This window comes from Emys orbicularis, chromosome 10, assembly GCF_028017835.1.
Source record: "Emys orbicularis isolate rEmyOrb1 chromosome 10, rEmyOrb1.hap1, whole genome shotgun sequence".
Lineage (NCBI taxonomy): Eukaryota > Metazoa > Chordata > Testudines > Emydidae > Emys > Emys orbicularis.
In genome coordinates, this window is record NC_088692.1 from 82879883 (window position 1) to 82899743 (window position 19861).

Sequence of the window (19861 nt, forward strand, 5' to 3'; positions counted from 1 at the left end):
CACCTGATATGACTTTGCAGTGCTCGGCAGAGACCTGGGCCTTAGCAGGATAGGTGGATTTTGAGGATCGTTTGTGCCTGATGAAATGCTCTCTTCCACTGAATGAGGTCTCCGAGATATTTACAGGTTGTATTAGCAGCTGTTCTGTTCCAATCTGGATATAGCCAATCTGTCCACACAGGGGAAAAAATATTAGTTCCTTTGGCGTCTTAACTATTTGTACTTCCTAGATCTCATTGTGCTGACTCAGTGCTTTTCTTATTCCCACCAGATCACTTCACAGCAATGCATTTTCAAGCTCATCTGTGAGTATACGTACATTTTAAGCCCAGAAGGGACCAAGACAATCATCTAGTCTCATCAGCATGACACAGCCCACAGATTCCACCCGTTGTTTGTGTGTTTGAGTGGAAGGTAAGAGTATTAATTATTTGTATTACTGTAGCATCTAGAAGCTCCAGTGTGCTGTACATACATAACAAAGAGATGGTCCCTGCCTCAAAGTATTTAGCAGCTAACACAGAGGTCGGACTGGAAAATCTGTTCCTTTCAAAGTTGTGGGAGCACAAATATGCATTTTCCTAAAATTTTATAAAAACACTTTATGAACATCAGGGAAAAAAACCTTCTCAATATTAGGATATATTAAAACTATGGAGCTAGAAGAGTCTCTGACAAGAAGAGGTGAAAGCTCCACTGATATTTAAAAACTAGATGAGAGAAAGAACTGGCAACAGAACAACCCTGGTATAGCAAAAGGAGATGGGCAGGACTCGGTGTTCAAATACTGCATGGTTTCACAGATGAAACAGACGAGGGACATATGGTCTTGAGATGAACAAACTAGCTCAGAAAAGCTAAAAATACCTACGGCGTCCCCAAAGTATAAATACGGGGCCAGATTCTCACCTAGCAAACTGGTCTAGCGTTTTGTGGAGTACCCGTAATAGCTGGGGGGGGAAGGGGGCGACACTACTGGAGGTTAAGAAGATAGAGAACCATAAGGGGAGTAGAAATGGGAACCACCAAGTACAGGCTAGTGGATCAGCCAAAGAGCCAAGTGCGCTGGAAAGGACAAGTGTTGGATGAGTCAGAAGGCCAGAGCCGGGGAAAGGGGAAAAGATCTGGTGGGGTTGAGAGATGAATGATAATGGAAAGGATGAGGCCTCTTACAGTTTGGATAAAGCTGAACGTGCTTCAGACACACATCCAGACGGTCAGGGGCTCTTCTTTTTTAACAACTCTGAAGACCCCAGTAATAAACGCCCATTGGCCTTTTTCTTTGCCGGACTTTATCTGAAACACTAAGGGCAGGTCTACACTAACCCCCCAATTCGAACTAAGGTACGCAACTTCAGCTACGTGAATAACGTAGCTGAAGTTTGAAGTACCTTAGTTCGAACTTACCTCGGTCCACACGCGGCAGGCAGGCCCCCCCGTCGACTCCGCGGTACTCCTCTCGCCGAGCAGTACATTTACTGTTACTCAGCATGAACCCCCCACTCCTATAAAAAGAAAGAGCTGCATCTCTGCATGACAGAGTAGATTTCCCTACGTATGGAATCTGATTGTCACTGTCTACATCAGGGGTCGTCAACGTTCGGCACGCGGCTCGCCAGGGTAAGCACCCTAGCGGGCCGGGCCAGTTTATTTACCTGCTGACGCGGCAGGTTCGGCCCATCGCGGCCCCCACTCGCCGCGGTTCGCCGTCCCGGGCCAATGGGGGCGGCGGGAAGCCGTGGCCAGTACATCCCTCGGCCCGCGCCGCTTCCCGCCGCCCCCATTGGCCCGGGACGGCGAACCGCGGGCCGAGGGATGTACTGGCCACGGCTTCCCGCCGCCCCCATTGGCCCGGGACGGCGAACCGCGGCGAGTGGGGGCCGCGATCGGCCGAACCTGCCGCGTCAGCAGGTAAATAAACTGGCCCGGCCCGCTAGGGTGCTTACCCTGGCGAGCCGCGTGCCGAACGTTGACGACCCCTGGTCTACATGCTAAAATTTTATGTCTTTGATCTTCTTCTTTCATTTCCAGAACACAAAGTTAACGGGATGGCCATTGCATTCTACATGCCTCTTAACAGAACATGGCCTTGCCTATCTGCAGTGCTGCCTAGTGGACAGAGCACTGGACAGGGACTTAGACCTGGCTTCTATTCCTTGGTCTGCTACTGGCCTACTGCGTGACCTTAGGCAACTCACCTCACTTCTCTGTGCCTCAGTTTTCCCATCCTTAAAATGGGGATAATGATACTGAACTCCTTCGTAAAGTGCTTTGAGATCAATGGAGGAAAAAGTACCAGGCATTACTTGCCATGAAAGCTGAAGAAACCCAATATTTAGGTCCTGTTTCCATAATATTTTAAGCAGAATTAAATCAACTCTGTGTCCTGAATATTCTACCCAAAATGGACTAGTACCAGTTGTAGCCCAACAGACAACCAAGCTATACACAGGCCCCACACCAGAGCAGACAATGATACAGGTGGACTGAAGGTCTCAGTTTCAACAGAACTTTTGCCAAGAACAACCAAGAGATTTTACTGCACAAATAAAACTGTCTTAGAGTGGCAACATATGACCTACAGGGAAGTCTTGATTTTTTCGTCCTCTAAAGTCACACATTTTATTAATTCCTCAAGGACACTTGGAAGATGGAAAAAGGGAGGCCTGGGGGAGGACTTCGTTTTCAAAACAAAAAAGTTAGTATGAACATGGCTCTAAGCTGTTCTGAAAAGACGCACAAAGGAGACGCGTTATAACCACATATCGATGCACAGATAGCCATTATAAAACCGGGGTATGCACAATTCCAAAGGGGTGCTGCACTCTCAGGCAGGCTGTGCCCCACGTTTACATTTTGTGACCAGTAAGCGAAATGATTATTTTGATCATTTCAAGGGAACCAGTTATTTTAATGGGATTGAACCAGTCTCCAGCATTGTTAGTGAACAGTCTTTGCGAGCTCACAAGAGCCAGGCCAGGAAAAATGTGTGTAAACAGAAGTGAGCCTTACTCCGCTACTCTCATTGCCCCAGCTGAACAAACTGCAACCAAGTCAACAAACATCAGAAGTAGAAGAGGGGTGAGATTCTACCTGCCTAGGGAAAAGACGGTTACTCACCGTTGTAACTGTTGTTCTTCGAGATGTGTTGCTCATATCCATTCCAGTCAGGTGTGCGCGCGCCGCGTGCACGATCGTCGGAAAACTTTTACCCTAGCAACACCCGGTGGGTCGGCTGTGGAGCCCCCTGGAGTGGCGCCCTCATGGCGCCGGATATATACCGCAGCCGACCCAGCGCCCCCTCAGTTCCTTCTTGCCGGCTACTCCGACAGTGGGGAAGGGGGGCGGGTTTGGAATGGATATGAGCAACACATCTCGAAGAACAACAGTTACAACGGTGAGTAACCGTCTTTTCTTCTTCGAGTGCTTGCTCATATCCATTCCAGTCAGGTGACTCCCAAGCCCCACCTAGGTGGCGGGGTCGGAGTGAGACATCGCTGTGTGCAGAACCGCTGACCCGAAAGCAGCATCGTCTCTGGATTGTTGCACCAGCGCATAGTGCGCCGCGAACGTGTGCACCGAAGACCACACTGCAGCTCTACAAATGTCCTGGATCGGGACTTGAGCCAGGAAGGCAGTCGAGGAGGCCTGGGCCCTCGTGGAGTGAGCGGTGAGGCGTGGTGTCGGGACACCGGCCAGGTCGTAACAAGCACGAATGCAGGACGTGATCCAAGAGGACAGGCACTGTGAAGAGACCGGTGAGCCTTTCATCCGGTCGGCCACCGCAACGAAGAGTTGCGTCGTCTTCCTAAACGGCTTTGTACGGTCAATGTAGAAAGCCAGGGCCCTGCGTACGTCCAAAGAATGCAAACGCTGGTCTTGACGAGTAGCGTGTGGCTTTGGATGGAAGACCGGGAGAAAGATGTCCTGGTTTACGTGGAAAGGTGAAACCACCTTCGGAAGAAAGGCAGGGTGGGGGCGAAGCTGCACCTTGTCCTTGTGGAACACTGTGTATGGGGGCTCGGACGTCAGCGCTCTGAGTTCAGAAACACGCCGTGCTGAGGTAATGGCTACGAGGAAGGCCGTCTTCCAGGATAAGTACAGGAGCGAACAGGCCGCTAATGGTTCAAACGGGGGCCCTGTGAGCCTGGAGAGAACGAGGTTGAGGTCCCACGTTGGAACCGGCTGGCGTATTTGTGGGTACAGCCGGTCCAAGCCCTTGAGGAATCTGACGACCATCGGGTTAGAGAAGACCGATGACGGGAGTTCTCCTGGGTGGAATGCCGAAATGGCGGCGAGGTGAACCCTGATTGAAGATATCGCCAAGCCCTGCTGTCTTAGGGACAGGAGATAGTCCAGTATGAGAGGGATAGGTGCCTGCAAGGGGGACGTAGCTCGTTGCTGACACCAACAGGAGAACCGCTTCCACTTGGCTAAGTAAGTGGACCGTGTAGAGGGCTTCCTACTTCCCAGCAGGATCTGCTGGACGGACTGCGAACATTGTTGCTCCGTCTGATTCAGCCATGGAGCATCCACGCTGTGAGGTGGAGCGATTGCAGGTCGGGGTGACACAGACGGCCGTGGTCCTGGGAGATGAGATCCGGACTCAAGGGGAGCGTGATCGGCGCTTGAACCGACAGCTCCAGCAGTGTGGTGTACCAGTGCTGCCTCGGCCAAGCGGGAGCCACTAGAATTACTCGTGCCTGGTCGGTGCGGATCTTGAGCAGCACCCTGTGGACAAGCGGAAATGGGGGAAAGGCGTAGAACAGGTGGCCCTTCCACGTTAGAAGGAAAGCGTCCGACAGAGAGCCTGGAGCTCGGCCGTAAAGGGAGCAGAATGCGTGGCACTTCCTGTTGGCCCGGGATGCGAATAGGTCGACCTGGGGAAATCCCCACCTCCGGAAGACGGAATAGATGATATCCGGGCGAATCGACCACTCGTGCGTCTGGAAGGACCTGCTGATACGGTCCGCCAGCGTATTCTGGACTCCAGGCAGGAATGATGCGGTGAGACGGATCGAATGGGCGATGCAGAAGTCCCACAGGCGAATGGCCTCTTGGCAAAGGAGCGATGAGTGGGCTCCGCCTTGCTTGTTGATGTAAAACATGGCCGTGGTGTTGTCGGTGAGGACCAGCACGCAACGGCCCTGTAGGAAGTTGAGGAATGCCTGGCAGGCTAGGCGCACCGCCATCAGTTCCCGGACGTTGATGTGTAGGGCTAGTTCGGATACGGACCACAGGCCCTGGGTATGACGCTCCCCGAGGTGAGCGCCCCATCCTAGAGATGAAGCGTCCGTGACTAGGTGGAGGGAGGGTTGTGGGGCGTGAAAAGGCACTCCTGCACAGACCACTGCGCGATCCAACCACCAGGTGAGGGAGGTCAAGACCGAGGGCGGGACCGTGACCAGCATGTTCAGGTCGTCCCGGTGAGGACGGTACACCGATGACACCCAAGCCTGTAGTGGGCGAAGCCGCAGTCTGGCGTGGCTGGTTACGTAGGTGCACGAGGCCATGTGACCCAACAGGGTAAGGCATGTCCTTATGATGGTGAACGGAGATGCCCGCAGTCCGTGAATGACGCGTGCGATGGACTGAAAGCGGCCTTCTGGCAGAATGGCTCGTGCACTTCTAGAGTCCAGGATCGCTCCAATGAACTCTATTCTCTGTGTTGGCACCAGAGTGGACTTCTCTCTGTTGAGTAGAATGCCCAGCTCGTGGAAAGTCTGTGTCACCATGTGGACGTGAGCTTGAACTTGGTCTCTGGTGCGGCCGCGCACCAGCCAGTCGTCCAAATACGGGAACAGCTGTACCCCTTGTCGGCGAAGGTATGCCGCGACGACTGCCAGACACTTTGTGAACACTCTGGGAGCCGAGGACAAGCCGAAGGGAAGGACTGCGAATTGGTAGTGCACCTTGTTTACTACAAATCGCAGGAAGCGCCTGTGAGGCGGATAAATTGCTATATGGAAATAAGCGTCCTTCATGTCGAGGGCGGCGAACCAGTCTCCAGGATCCAGCGAGGGAATAATGGTCCCCAATGATACCATGCGGAACTTCAACTTTACTATGAATTTGTTGAGTCCGCGCAAGTCTAAGATGGGCCGTAGACCCCCTTTCGACTTGGGGATCAGGAAGTAGCGGGAATAAAACCCCCTGCCCCTTAACTCCTGCGGAACCTCGTCTATGGCTCCCATAGAGAGGAGCCCGAAAACCTCCTGTGTAAGGAGTTGCTCGTGAGAAGGGTCCCTGAAGAGGGACGGGGAGGGGGAGTGGGAGGGGGGGGGCGAGGAAAATTGGAGGGCGTATCCCCTCTCCACCGTGCGAAGGACCCAACGGTCCGATGTTATAAGGGACCAAGCACGGTGGAAACGGGAGAGGCGATCCCGGAAGGGGGGAGATGAATCCTGGGTGCTGGCTCTGGTGCCGTCCTCGACCGCACCTTCAAAAGGCTTGTCTAGGCCCTGAAGGTGGTCTCGGCTGGCCCTGGTTCTGACCGGGTTGAGGGCCGGTCGACCGTCGCCTACCGCCTCGACCCCGCCTCCTGGCAAAGTCCTGTCTCGGGCGAGGCGGGGGAGGATAGAACCTCTGAGGCTGGGGCCTGAAGGGTCTGCGCTGTGGACCTGGGACATGCATCCCCAGAGAGCGCATCATCGTTCGAGAGTCCTTAAGGTTTTGGAGCCTCGAGTCTGTCTTTTCCGAAAACAGGCCCTGACCCTCAAAGGGCAAGTCCTGGAGGGTCTGCTGCAGTTCAGGTGGCAGGCCCGACACCTGGAGCCAGGAGGTTCGCCTCATAGCTATACCCGATGCCAGGGTCCTAGCGGCCGAGTCGGCTATATCCAGGGAGGTCTGTAGGGAGGTGCGTGCCACCCGCTTACCCTCCTCTACCAAAGTCCCGAACTCTTCCCTAGATTCCTGGGGAACCAGTTCCTTAAACTTCTCCATGGAGGACCAGGTGTTAAAACTATATCGGCTTAAGAGCGCCTGTTGGTTGGCAGCCCTAAGCTGCAGCCCCCCCACGGAATAGACCTTGCGCCTGAACAAATCGAAGCGCTTAGCGTCCTTCGATTTTGGCGCTGCAGCCTGCTGGCCATGGCGCTCCCGTGCATTTACTGATGAGACCACCAGCAAGCACGGTTGGGGGTGAGTGTACAAGTACTCGTGGTCCTTGGAGGGTACAAAGTACTTCCTCTCCACGCCCCTGGCCGTGGGCGGAATAGAGGCCGGGGTTTGCCAGATGGAGGTGGCATTAGTCTGAATGGAGCGAATCAGCGGTAACGCGACCCTGGATGGGGCGTCCACTGAAAGGATGTTCACGATCGGGTCGTGAACCTCCACGATCTCCTCCATCTGGAGGTCCATATTGCGCGCCACCCGGCGCAACAGGTCCTGGTGGGCCCGGAGGTCTATGGGGGGCGGGCCCATGGCGGATGTCCCCGCTACCGCCTCATCAGGCGAGGAGGAGGAGGATACTCCCGGTGGCAAGGGGTCCAAAGGCAAGTCTTGCTCCAAGTGCTCCTGGAGCTGGGCCTCGCTCGTCCCAGGGTCTATGGCCTGCGCCGGCGTGGGCACTGGAGCCTCCATGCCCCCTGGCGGGGGACGGGAGATGGTGGCCTCCGGGGCTCTGGGCTCAGAGCGTGCCGAGCGGGAGGCAGACGGTGGGGCCCCTTGGGCTTGGTGGTAGGCCCATGGGGTCCAAAAGGACCAGTGAGCAGGTCCCTGCGTAGGGTCCTCGGCCGTCTCCTGCGAATGGCCGAAGTCCGCCGAAGCCGCCTGTCCCTGTGGAGGGTAGGCCGATCTAGAGGCCCCTTCAGAGGAGTGGGACGCGGATCTCGACAGCCATGGCGGTGCCGAACGCGATGCATCCGTCCCCGGCTGGTGCGGTGCCGGTCGGTGCCGGTCGTAGGGCGATCTGTCCCAGCGTGCCGGAGATTGGTGCCGGGATCTGGATCGGTGCCGGTAGCCGCGCCGGTGCCGCGATCCGGATCTGGAGCCGGACGACGATCGCGACGACACCCGGTGCCGGGAGCGGTCCCTCGATCGGCGCTCATACCGGTACCGGGAGGTGCGCCTCGAGTCCGATCGGTGCCGGCGGTCGCGACGGTGCCGAGATGTGGAGCGGCGCCGCGAAGAGGACCTCGACCGCAAGTACGACCGGCGCCGAGGTGATAGTCGGCGCCGGGACTCCGAGCGGCGTCGGGACCTGCTCCGAGACCTGGAGCGGTGCCGAGAGTCCACGGTTGGAGACGGTGGGTGCACCAGTGCAGGCTTGCCTCTCGACTGCACAATGCGCGGAGCCACCGGTGCCGGGAGCTGCGACGGTGCCGGCTCCGTGAGTGCGATCAGGTCCCTCGCGGTAGTAAATGTCTCCGGAGTCGAGGGGAGACAAGGTTCCACCACCAGCCTAGGTGGTGAAACAGTCCGTACCGGACTCAACGGCCTCGGTGCCGGAGTCGACGGTGTGGCCGCCTGCTTTTGGCGGTCCAAAGGCGGACGCGGCTCTACCCCCGGCACGGGGGGAGCCGGCGTCTTCAGGGCAGCAGTGTCCTGAGCCTTGCGGGCCTTTTTATGGCCCGGAGATAGAGATCGGCGCCGAGTCCCCTGAGGTGGGCGCGGTGCCGAAGTCTGCCGGTGCCGGGAGGACTTGTCCGCGGCGCCGGTCGGGGCCGCTGGGGCGCTGCGCACCGACGCGCTCGGTGCCGGGGCCGGGCGCGCCGAGGGAGGATCCGGGCTGAGCGCCGCCTCCATGAGGAGCTGCCGAAGCCGAAAGTCCCGCTCCTTCCTCGTTCGAGGCTTGAAGGCCTTGCAGATTGGGCACTTATCTGCGTGATGGGCTTCCCCGAGGCACTTCAAGCAGGAGGCGTGCGGGTCGCTTGTTGGCATCGGCTTCGCGCAGGACGCGCACGGCTTAAAGCCAGGAGCCTTGGGCATGAGCCCGGTATGCTCCGGGGGGAAAAAGGGGGGAGAACAACCCCCTTAACCCCCGCTAACAATTTACAACAACTACAAACTAAATAACAACTATCTAAAGAACTCTAACTACTATACACAACTATCTAAATGAACAACTATCTACAGAAATGAGCTAGAAGCTAGGGAGTGTGGAGACCAGCTATGCTGTGCTCCACAGTTCCAACGACCGTCAGGGGCGGTAAGAAGGAACTGAGGGGGCGCTGGGTCGGCTGCGGTATATATCCGGCGCCATGAGGGCGCCACTCCAGGGGGCTCCACAGCCGACCCACCGGGTGTTGCTAGGGTAAAAGTTTTCCGATGATCGTGCACGCGGCGCGCGCACACCTGACTGGAATGGATATGAGCAAGCACTCGAAGAAGAAGGAGAGATTAGGGTAGCTTTGTGTTCTCCCAATTATGAGCTTCACTGCTGCCCTTGGCATAACACAGACGGCCCTGGGGCCTGTCTGAATACAAGCAGCCTCCCCAGGCTGCCCTCGGGGCCACAGCATAGCCCCAAGTCTTTGCAGTGCTCCAACTGTAGCCCTGCCACCAGCCCAGATTCTTATGCTCACCCCCCTGGAGATTACTAACCCCGGGGAGAAAAGGCGTGTGTTGACAATCTGGTTTCGTGAGAATACGTACCGACTTTAACTGCACTGATTCATCAATTATTTTGATTACTATAAAATAAACCGTTTTAAAACTAGGACTTTTTACCCAATATGATCCCTTGAAAGTATGCTACGCAACTAAGGGTCTGATCCAACTTCTACTGGAGTCAACTGGAAGGCGCCTATAAATCCAGCGCACGCTAGATTGGCCTTTAGTGCATGTTAGCTTGACTTAAAAAGGGCTCAGGCTGCGTTCAGCTCTCTCTGCGGGGCACACGTATGTAACACCCACGGTATAGGGAAAGCGAGACTAGATTGGTTTTTTCAATGTGTTCTATGCCAGTTAGGGAAGCATCCAAAGAAGGGATCTGCATGTACGCGCTAGTGCAGGACATTCAACCGTTGACTGCACTAACATGATTTAAAATGTATATTATATACATCCTGTAAATTCTGTGTTTCCACACACAGCGCCAGATCCTGTGCTCACTTACACCTGGGCCATCCCATTGACAGAGTCTGGCCCCAGATCCCCATAAAAGGATTTTCAGCCAGAAGCTGCTAACTCTCTCGTTTCTATAGAACAGGGATCAGCAAACTTTGGCACGCGGCTCCCCAGGGTAAGCACCCTGGCGGGCCGGGCCGGTTTGTTTACCTTCCACGTCGGCAGGTTTGGCCGATCGCGGCACCCACTGGCCACGGTTCGCCACTCCAGGCCAAAAGGGGCAGCGGGAAGCAGTGCTGGCCGAGGGATGCACTGGCCACCGCTCCCCGCCGCCCCCATTGGCCTGGAACGGCGAACCGCAGCCAGTGGGAGCCACGATCGGCTGAACCTGCAGAAGCAGCAGGTAAACAAACCGGCCTGGCCCGCCAGGGTGCTTACCCTGGCGAGCTGCGTGCCAAAGGTTGCCGATCCCTGCTCTAGAATGTCTAGGAATTGGAGAGAACTGAGCACCCAACGTGGAGTCCTCCCAAAATCAGAGGCCACTTTTGAAAGCGTGGGCTTTAAAACCTCTGGGTGCCACAAGTCAGCCCTTCCTAGTCCTTACACAGGGATAGCAATGACTTCCCTACCTCAAAGGAGGGCTCCGAGGGGAAGTCCAACTATGCACTCTACAAATAGAGAGAGTCCCAAATGGAAGATGCTATTTATGTGCAAGAATTACGGTTATATGTGGGTCCTACGGAACACCTAATAGTTTCATGGAACTTGCTCCACACTGGAGTTTCGGAAGAGTGATAGTTTCTTATCTTTAATAACTAAGTGGGCTTTGCCAGGGTCATTTTGAAGAAAGCAATCATTCTAGCTTCCCCTATGACGCTCTACATGCATTCCTTATTCCAACATGAATCCACTACATGCATTCCTTATTCCAACCTTCCTGTTGGGAGGTAGCCCCAACCCCCAGCCCCTTTTATTTTTTTAAATATAGGGTTTAATTATATAGGAGAAGGGTTGTAAATCTGGTACTTTGGTACTAAAAACCACACCAGAGCTCCTGAAACGATGCCAGCCATTTTCTCTGGGGCCAAAAATATGTAAGAAAAAGTCAGTTTCATCACCACCTAACATTAGCCCAACTTTCTGGCATCAAGTGCAAAAATAATTTAAACCACTGGAAAGTCCTTATGTTTCACATTTGCTTTGGAATTGCGAAAACTCTTTCCTCTCAGTTATGGAGGGAAAGAGCTACACGTCTCTACCCTGGCACGGGTTAAGAAGGAATCTAGGATCTAATCCTACAAGCTTAATAACTGGAGTTTTAGGTATGGAAAGTTTGCAGGATTGGGCCCATCAAATACATCTAAAGAGATTTACCATTTCCCCCAAATTTGCCTGTAAGAAGTGCTGAAGGCTTTCTGGTTCACTCAGGGACATAATGACCTAGTGCCTTGACTATTGACTGACTCAGTTCATTAATTTGTTTTTTTGCAACAAGTACTGTTGTTCAGATTGACTCTTCCAAATCCACTGACTGCACCAGTCTTCAGACCAGACATCAGCATCAGAGCAAGGCTATACTAAACTGCCCTTAGCATAGTCTACCCCTAACTAGCTCAGGCATGGAATGGGGGCTGGTTTCTGGAGTTACTGAAGTCAAACGATGCAACATCACTGCTGGTTTTCCCAAGTCTCTGGCTGTGGAATTCTCTTCAATCACTCCAATTAAATAAAGTTTCGTATCTGTCAATTTAGGTTTACTGGGGAGTGGGGGGGGGGGGGAAAGAGATCACAATCTTGGATACTGCCTGTGGTCTGTATGCTGCTGTTCTCAAGGAAAATATGTAAGCAATAGCATATGACAAGCAACGTCATTACATCAGATAACGGCACAGCTTGGGTATGCTGGAAGGCAAGAAGCCGTCAGCCGACTGCCTTCGAACACCGGAGACATGAGAGTTACCAGAACAGAAAAATTCAGTGTGGGGACTTATTTGCAGCTCCACAGAAGCTCTAGAAATTCACTGTCATCAGAGGTATGAATCTAAGTTGGACTTTACAATTAGTGTGACAGGCCATTACAACTGACAGAACCACCCGGTGCAGTTAATAGCAAGGCTGGAATAGTTTCACCCTCACAAGGCATGCAAGTGAACTGCCAAGTCAATTCAAATAACAAAATAAAAAGACATCTACCCTTCCCCCAGCCACACCCCACCCTAGTAACAATAATGGTTCCCTACTTTGCCTTCTACCCAATTTTTAATCTCTGATCAACTCAAGATGGCTCACCAGCAGAAAACGTCCCATTCCTTATTTCTTATGTGATCAATGAGGAGTTCAAACACACTCACAGCTTCCCAGCAGCTTGTATACACATCTAACACTCATGCAAGAAAACATCTGCTAACACTAATCTACTCTTCTGCTACCAGGAGCTCATCACCCTCCTGGTGTCTAGGCAGTATCTTGTTTGCCGCTAAGGCCTGGTCTACACTAGAAAAGGTGGTCGGTTTAAATACATCAGTCAGGGGTGTAAAAAATCCACCCCTGAGCAGTGTAGTTAAACCGACCTGAGTCGCTGTGTAGAGAGCACTAGGTTGCTGGAAGAATTCATCTGTCGACCTAGCTACCCCTTCTCGGGGAGGTGGATTATTAACTACGCCAGAGATCGGCAACCTTTGGCACGCAGCCCGTCAGGGTGCTTACCCTGGCAGGCCGGGCCGGTTTGTTTACCTGCTGCATCCGCAGGTTCGGCCGCTCGCGCCTCGCACTGGCCGCGGTTCGCCGCTCCAGGCCAATGGGGGCTGTGGGAAGCCCCGCCCAGCACATCCCTTGGCCCGCGCTGCTTCCCGCAGCCCCCGTTGGCCTGGAGCTGCGAACCACGGCCACTGGGAGCTGCGATCAGCCGAACCTGCGGACGCGGCAGGTAAACAACAGGCCCGGCCCACCAGGGTGCTTACCCTGGCGGGCCGCGTGCCAAAGGTTGCCGATCCCTGAACTATGCCAATGGGAGAACCCCTCCCGTCAGCATAGGTAGTGGCTACCCTGAAGCACTACAGCAGTGGAGCTATGCCGCTGTAGCATTTTAAGTGTAGACAAGCCCTAAGCCCTTATCTACACGCCGCTTTTGGAGGCGATCTCACACCATTACACTGCCACTGATGGTAGCAACAAGAAACTGCTACTGCAGACATAGCACTGGCAGTCCGTGAAGGCCATTCACCAGCATTTTTACCATTGTGTCCTCCAGACCTGCCCCAGGTCCTGGCTACCGCAGCGCTCCCATCTTTGGCTATTACTAGGGTGCTACTAAATTCATGGTCATGAAACACGTGTCACAGACCATGAAATCTGGTCTTTTGTGTGCTTTTACCCTATACCACACAGATTTCACGGTGGAGACCAGCCGTTTTCAAATTGGGGGTTCTGACCCAAAAGGGAGGTGGCGGGGGGGGATGTCGCAAGGTTATTTTAGGGGGGCTACGATATTGCCATCCTTACTTCTGCGCTGTCTTCAGAGCTGGGTGGCCAGAGAACGGCAGCTGCTGACTGAGGGCCCAGCGCTGCAGGCAGCAGCACAGAAGTGAGGGTGGCAATACCATACCATGCCCTCCTTACTTCTGCGCTGCTGCTGGCAGCGATTCTGCCTTCAGAGCTGGGCTCCCGGCCAGCAGCCGCTGCTCTCCAGCTGCCCAGCTCTGAAGCCCGCGCCGCCGCCAGCGCAGAAGTATGAAATTTACCATTTTTTAAATCCTATGCCCGTGAAATTGACTAAAACGGACCGTGAATTTGTTGGAACCCTAGCTATTACTGATGGAACAGCATCAGTGGTAAGGAAAGGGTGGATGATTTTTCAGTACAAACTAGAGTAGCCGAAGCTCAATAGTGCTAATTAGAGATGGAAATCCAAACTTCCAGAAGTGCACTGCATATGGTTCTGGTCCAGACCACATGCTAATAATACAATCCAGCATTTACGTTGTTTGTCCCACCCTTTTCAACACCATAACAGCACTTACCACCACCCATAGAAAGGGAACAAAATATAAATTGAAAAGTGACCTGCGGAGGATTATTTTAATTGGGCTCGTGTCTTTTTTTTTTTTTTTTTTTTAATTATTCATGCTGAATAAAGAACGTTTGCTTTCTTTTCCTTCGGAAAAATCAGGAATGTTCAACCCAACACCTTGTTTTGTGGGAGGATTTCTCGGAGAGTGATTTTTATACTTGATGAGCCCAATCCTGCAAACCTTTTGCGGGAGGGTCTCAGAGATGTGTAGTGCGAGCTCTCTTTTCTTAACTGGAGGGGCGGGGGTGCTGAATCTTTAACAGAGGCTTCCTTGCTCCTAAGTGCTCAGTTGGCCTTGGAGATTAATTACACAGGCGCACACACAGTTTTAAACAGTCTGACAGACTCCCTTCCCAACTGCTCAGCTGTGACTCTGAAATGTTTTAATTTCCACGCGTTCTCCAGTCACTCCGCATTGCACAACCAGGCTTCAACCCAGCTGATTGGGGCCTTCTTTGTGTATTTCCTAGAGATCACCGCTTCCCCTACAATCCCACTGTCACCCCAGAAGAGATCATGGCGTACTTTTACTGTCGAACCTCTGGACTGGGCTCCCCAGAGCCAGCAGCTGAATAGAGCTAACTCTCCCTGCCATCACCCAGGCATGATGCACTTTCCAAGGCTTTTAGTTACTCCTGCAACTTCCTGTCTGCCAATAAAGAGGAAGTCATTGAGGTGGGAGGAGGACTAACGATAGACATGGTCGATATTCCTACCTACTGCAGCTAACTTATGGGTGCACTGTCTTCATTTCGTCTGGTGCTCAGAAGTCCTGGCCATCACGCTATAGCAAGCAGCATTTGGTTTTATTTCCACCGGTGAAGCTCCTCCCATGCAAGGTGAGGAAGAAAAATTCCCTTCCGTTTCTCTAACTGCACGGACTTTCTCACAACTCATCTACTGTAACTTGACTACTTCATCTTAGACTCATAGACTTTAAGGTCAGAAGGGACCATTATGATCACCTAGTCTGACCTCCTGCATAATGCAGGCCACAGAATCTCACCCACCCACACCTGTAACAAACCCCTAACCAATGTCTGAGTTACTGAAGTCCTCAAATCGTGGTTTAAAGACCTCAAGGTGCAGAGAATCCTCCAGCAAGTGACCCGTGCCCCACGCTGCAGAGGAAGGCGAAAAACCTCCAGGGCCTCTGCCAATCTGCCCTGGAGGAAAATTCCTTCCCAACCCCAAATATGGCAATCAGTTAAACCCTGAGCATGTGGGCAAGACTCACCAACCAGCACCCAGGAAAGAATTCTCTGTAGTAACTCAGATCCCACCCCATCTAACATCCCATCACAAACCATTGGGCATATTTACCTGCTAATAATCAAAGATCAATTAATTGCCAAAATTAGGCTATCCCATCATACCATCCCCTCCATAAACTTATCAAGCTTAGTCTTGAAGCCAGATATGTGTCTTGCCCCCACTGCTCCCCTTGGAAGGCTGTTCCAGAACTTTACTCCTCTGATGGTTAGAAACCTTCGTCTAATTTCAAGTCTAAACTTCCTAATGTCCAGTTTATATCCATTTGTTCTTGTGTCCACATTGGTACTAAGCTTGAATAATTCCTCTCCCTCCCTGATATTTATCCCTCTGATATATTTATAGAGAGCAATCATATCTCCCCTCAGCCTTCTTTTGGTTAGGCTAAACAAGCCAAGCTCTTTGAGTCTCCTTTCATAAGACAGGTTTTCCATTCCTCGGATCATTCTAGCAGCCCTTCTCTGTACCTGTTCCAGTTTGAATTCATCCTTCTTAAACATGGGAGACCAGAACTGCACACAATATTCCAGATGAGGTCTCACCAGTGCCTTGTATAACGGTACCAACACCTCCTTATCTTTACTGGAAATACCTCGCCTGATGCATCCCAAGACCGCATTAGCTTTTTTAACGGCCATATCACATTGGCGGCTCATAGTCATCCTGTGATCAACCAATACTTGACTTCGCCGACAGCGGAGCATGCTTAGCCCCTCGAAGGGCAGGGCCCCTTAGCTCTCTACTCAACTTTCCCGAACAATGCTCACCTGATTGGGTCACATTTTCAACAGTGTCCAGCCGAACGCTTTATTGTTTCCTTTTGTCCATACTTGCCAAAGCTTGTCCACATCCATCTAAAGAAGAATGGCCCATGCAAAATGCTCCAGAGCTTAGCTGGAATGGCCTCGCTGCTCTGCTGCTCTTCCCCTTTTGTGTGTGGAGCTGGAAAGAAAAGAAGTCCTCTTCTCTCTGCTGAATATGGAGGACAATGCTGGAAAACCTTGACGGTTTCCCAGCTTTTAATTTATTCCTTCGAGTGTAACTTCCATCACTTTGCTTCATCGTACAATGGGGACCTCATGGTTTTTATTCGACCAGCTTTTGTACTATAGGTAATCTGCTTCCACTGATCTACTCCGCTCAAAGGAGGCTGCACAAAGTCTTGCTTGAACTCAAAGGGGCTGGAAACACGGTGTGGAAAGTAAGATAAATTATGCTGGTTGAGGGAAACGCTGAATCTTTCACTTACATCTTAGCTTCAGGAATACATGTATTTAAACTAGCGATAGTCTGAATCCAAACCCCCAGCCTCTGAATTTTGGAATGGGCCAAGAAATTCCGACAAGTCTCTGGATCCAAACCTGCCCCAGTGATTTTGGTTTCAGGTTGGGTTCTAAACCAGAACAGACACCACCTCAAATGAGAGATCCGAAAGTCAGTCTAAACCTAATACACAGAAATGACATCCTCGGTTCATCTCGAAGCGCAATCACTTAAACACTGGCAAAAATTCAAGGTGCACATAACCAAAACCACCTTCACCATTGCCCTGCATACTTGACATGTCACTGAAGTACAAACATACTAATCAAATGTGGAATGAATAGTGTCTCATTCTAGCAGTTCACAGAGACTCGGGCCGGAACGAGAAGGGAAGGAATTAATACTTAAAATGCAATCGTTGAAAACTCCCAATTCCAAATGGAGACATGTTGAAATACCACCACGCTGGACACCATGAAGCAAATTAATGACCGAAAGTCACCTGTAGACAGGGTTCACCTTTTCTTTTACTTGGGGGATGGGGGCAAGGGGGTCTGTATAGCTGATAAGCCTGCTAGCACTCAGGGAAGAGACTGTGGCAATTAACACATGGAAAGCTCAGCATTTAAAAAGCTGTATCCGTTCTCTGCTACGGTTTCAACCATAAGAGTAACAAAAACCCAATGGAAGACAGCTGTCTAGCAGAATTTGTCAGAGCAGTGCTTGAGGGTTGGAATCAGTCCAGAATGAGAACAGATGAACTGGGTCCGTGAAGTTATACATAGTATCAATGAATAAATAGAGCTCTCAGGTGCCTGCAGCAAACATTGCAATTTCCACACTAAAGGAGACCAGCAGTACCCCATTCCACTATCTTGTCTCTGATGCCGGCTACTACCAGGTGGGACCCTACAACATTTACCGAGCACATGTTTAAAAACTCAACAGTCCCCTGCTCGTGTTATAACAACACATGGTGTTGCCTGTGCAAATGAGTCAACCCTTTTATTGAGGAACAAACCCCCACATTAAATACCGCACTAGCTCTGGTTAGACCACAGTGCCAAGGACTTAGCCTGTCTATACCATCAAAACTGCCGTCTCCACAACACAATTAAAAACCAGTTTGGTCCTGCAGTGCACCTGGGACCAAAGGGTGTATTTAACCATGCTCCCTACTTGTAGTACAGCCCTGCAAAGTCCAAGCGTGTAGCACATTTCAGGAACACGGCTAAACCAACAGGTGTGTCCCGCCGACGGTGCAAGTCAGAATGTGTGAACGGGAAGAGAAGAGGGGCTGCCATGTTGGAAGCAGAGCCGCCAAATGGGACTTTTTACTGTGCGGACACAACCTTAGGTGACCCATTCTTTACAACCTGACTCAGTTGTAACACGGTTTAGCACCCTCCCCTAACCCAGGTACAACCTGTAGGCAGACACTGTTCCATAGCCCACATAAGGATTAATAACACCATCTGCACAAGCAGGGTTTAAATAAACAAACCAAAAATAACTTAGGTAGGGAAACTGCTAGCAACAGCCCTCCAAGAAGTGACTGTAGAATCCAACTCTAGCTCAGTTTTCCTCCCAGCGCAAGAGGGATTTTATTTTTATTAGTCCTCTAGTCGCCCCAATCGTGCTATACTCACCGGACATGTAATTTGTAGCACGGTTACTGAACATGGTCATAACACAACTGAAGCCATCACTAGACAATGATACCATGCTACACCCATTCTAGGCTCAAGCTATTTTTAAGGCGTCTTGAGCATCTACAAGCATCTATCAACTGGGCCTACGCTAGCAATTTTCAGGAAATCTCCAACTGCTGTATAAGCAACAGCAACCTGGGAGCAACAGTGTAGACCAGTTACCAGGGGTTTTACCACCAGGTTATCTAACCCTGCACACAACAGGTCTGTTTCATCTACACTATAACCTCCACCACTTCTGTCATCCATAGAACTGCACGGCTGGAAAATACGAGTGCCTAGTTTTCTATTGCAGACAAGGTCTAGGTGGCAGTTTGAAATTAACAACCTACTGGAATGATGGTCTTGTGGTTAAAGACCAAGACTGGGAATCAGAACACCTGGGTTCTAGACATGGCATAACCATGGACTTCCTATATGACCTTGAGCAAGTCAAGTCACACATCCTCTCAGTACCCTTAAAGACTGTCTACACACAAGGCTGCACCCGTTTAACTAGAGGCGCAATTTAAAATTGGGTTTAGTTAAACCAGGGGTCGGCAACCTTTCAGAAGTGGTGTGCCGAGTCTTCATTTATTCACTCTAATTTAAGGTTTTGCGTTCCAGTAAAACATGTTAACCTTTTTAGAAGGTCTCTTTCTATAAGTCTATAATATATAACTAAACTATTGTTGTATGTAAAGTAAATAAGATTTTTAAAATGTTTAAGAAGCTTCATTTAAAATTAAATTGAAATGCAGAGCCACCCAGACCGGTGGCCAGGACCCGGGCAGTGTGAGTGCCACTGAAAATCAGCTCACGTGCCGCCTTCGGCACGCGTGCCATAGGTTGCCTACCTCTGAGTTAAACAATGCAAAAGACATGTGGGTACTCTTAAATGGATGCAAACCTGGCATATCAAGTTATCTTAGATTGATTAGTCTACACAGGGCTTTGCATGAATTTAACTGAATCAGTTTTAAAACTAGTTGAAGTTTAATTGGTGCAACTTCTACATAAACAAAAGCTTTAGTGTCCTGCTCCGTGGTTAATGCCTCTTTACTTCACAGGGCTGTTACTAGGCTTAATTCATTCACGTTTGTGAAGTGCTTTGAGATCATTCTCCCCATCTCTCACGGCTCACTAGGTGAAAATGTCAAGGCCTTATCCAACAGATGAGGAAGAATCCCAGTATGCCAATGTACTTTGTCTCTCAATATATTTGCCTCCACCATTCCCAGCAACAAATGCACAGGTGGCATAAGCATGTGCAATTCCCCTGAATTCACCCATGTAAACAAGTAGCAATTTTGACTACTGGTGTCCAAGTCACTGTCCTCTGTAGAACTTACTTATTTTCTGAACCTAATGTCAGTTTGCTCCAATGGCATCATTTTGATGCTTGTTTAGAATTCATACATGCTCTAGAAATATCATGACTAATTTGCAGAGTATAGAACGAAGATCAATTAATGGGGGGAGGGATAGCTCAGTGGTTTGAGCATCGGCCTGCTAAACCCAGGGTTGTGAGTTCAATCCTTGAGGGGGCCACTTAGGG

The 19861-nt window shown here is 51.3% G+C and overlaps 1 protein-coding gene across 1 annotated transcript in view; it reads right to left on the reverse strand.

Annotated features, from left to right (window-relative positions):
- Positions 1 to 19861, reverse strand: part of ADAMTS17 (ADAM metallopeptidase with thrombospondin type 1 motif 17) — a 271681-nt gene that overhangs the window by 247527 nt on the left and 4293 nt on the right. Inside the window, exon 3 of the mRNA XM_065412384.1 lies at positions 4 to 169. Coding sequence (XP_065268456.1) covers positions 4 to 169 — 166 coding nt within the window. The remainder of the gene's footprint in view (positions 1 to 3; positions 170 to 19861) is intronic.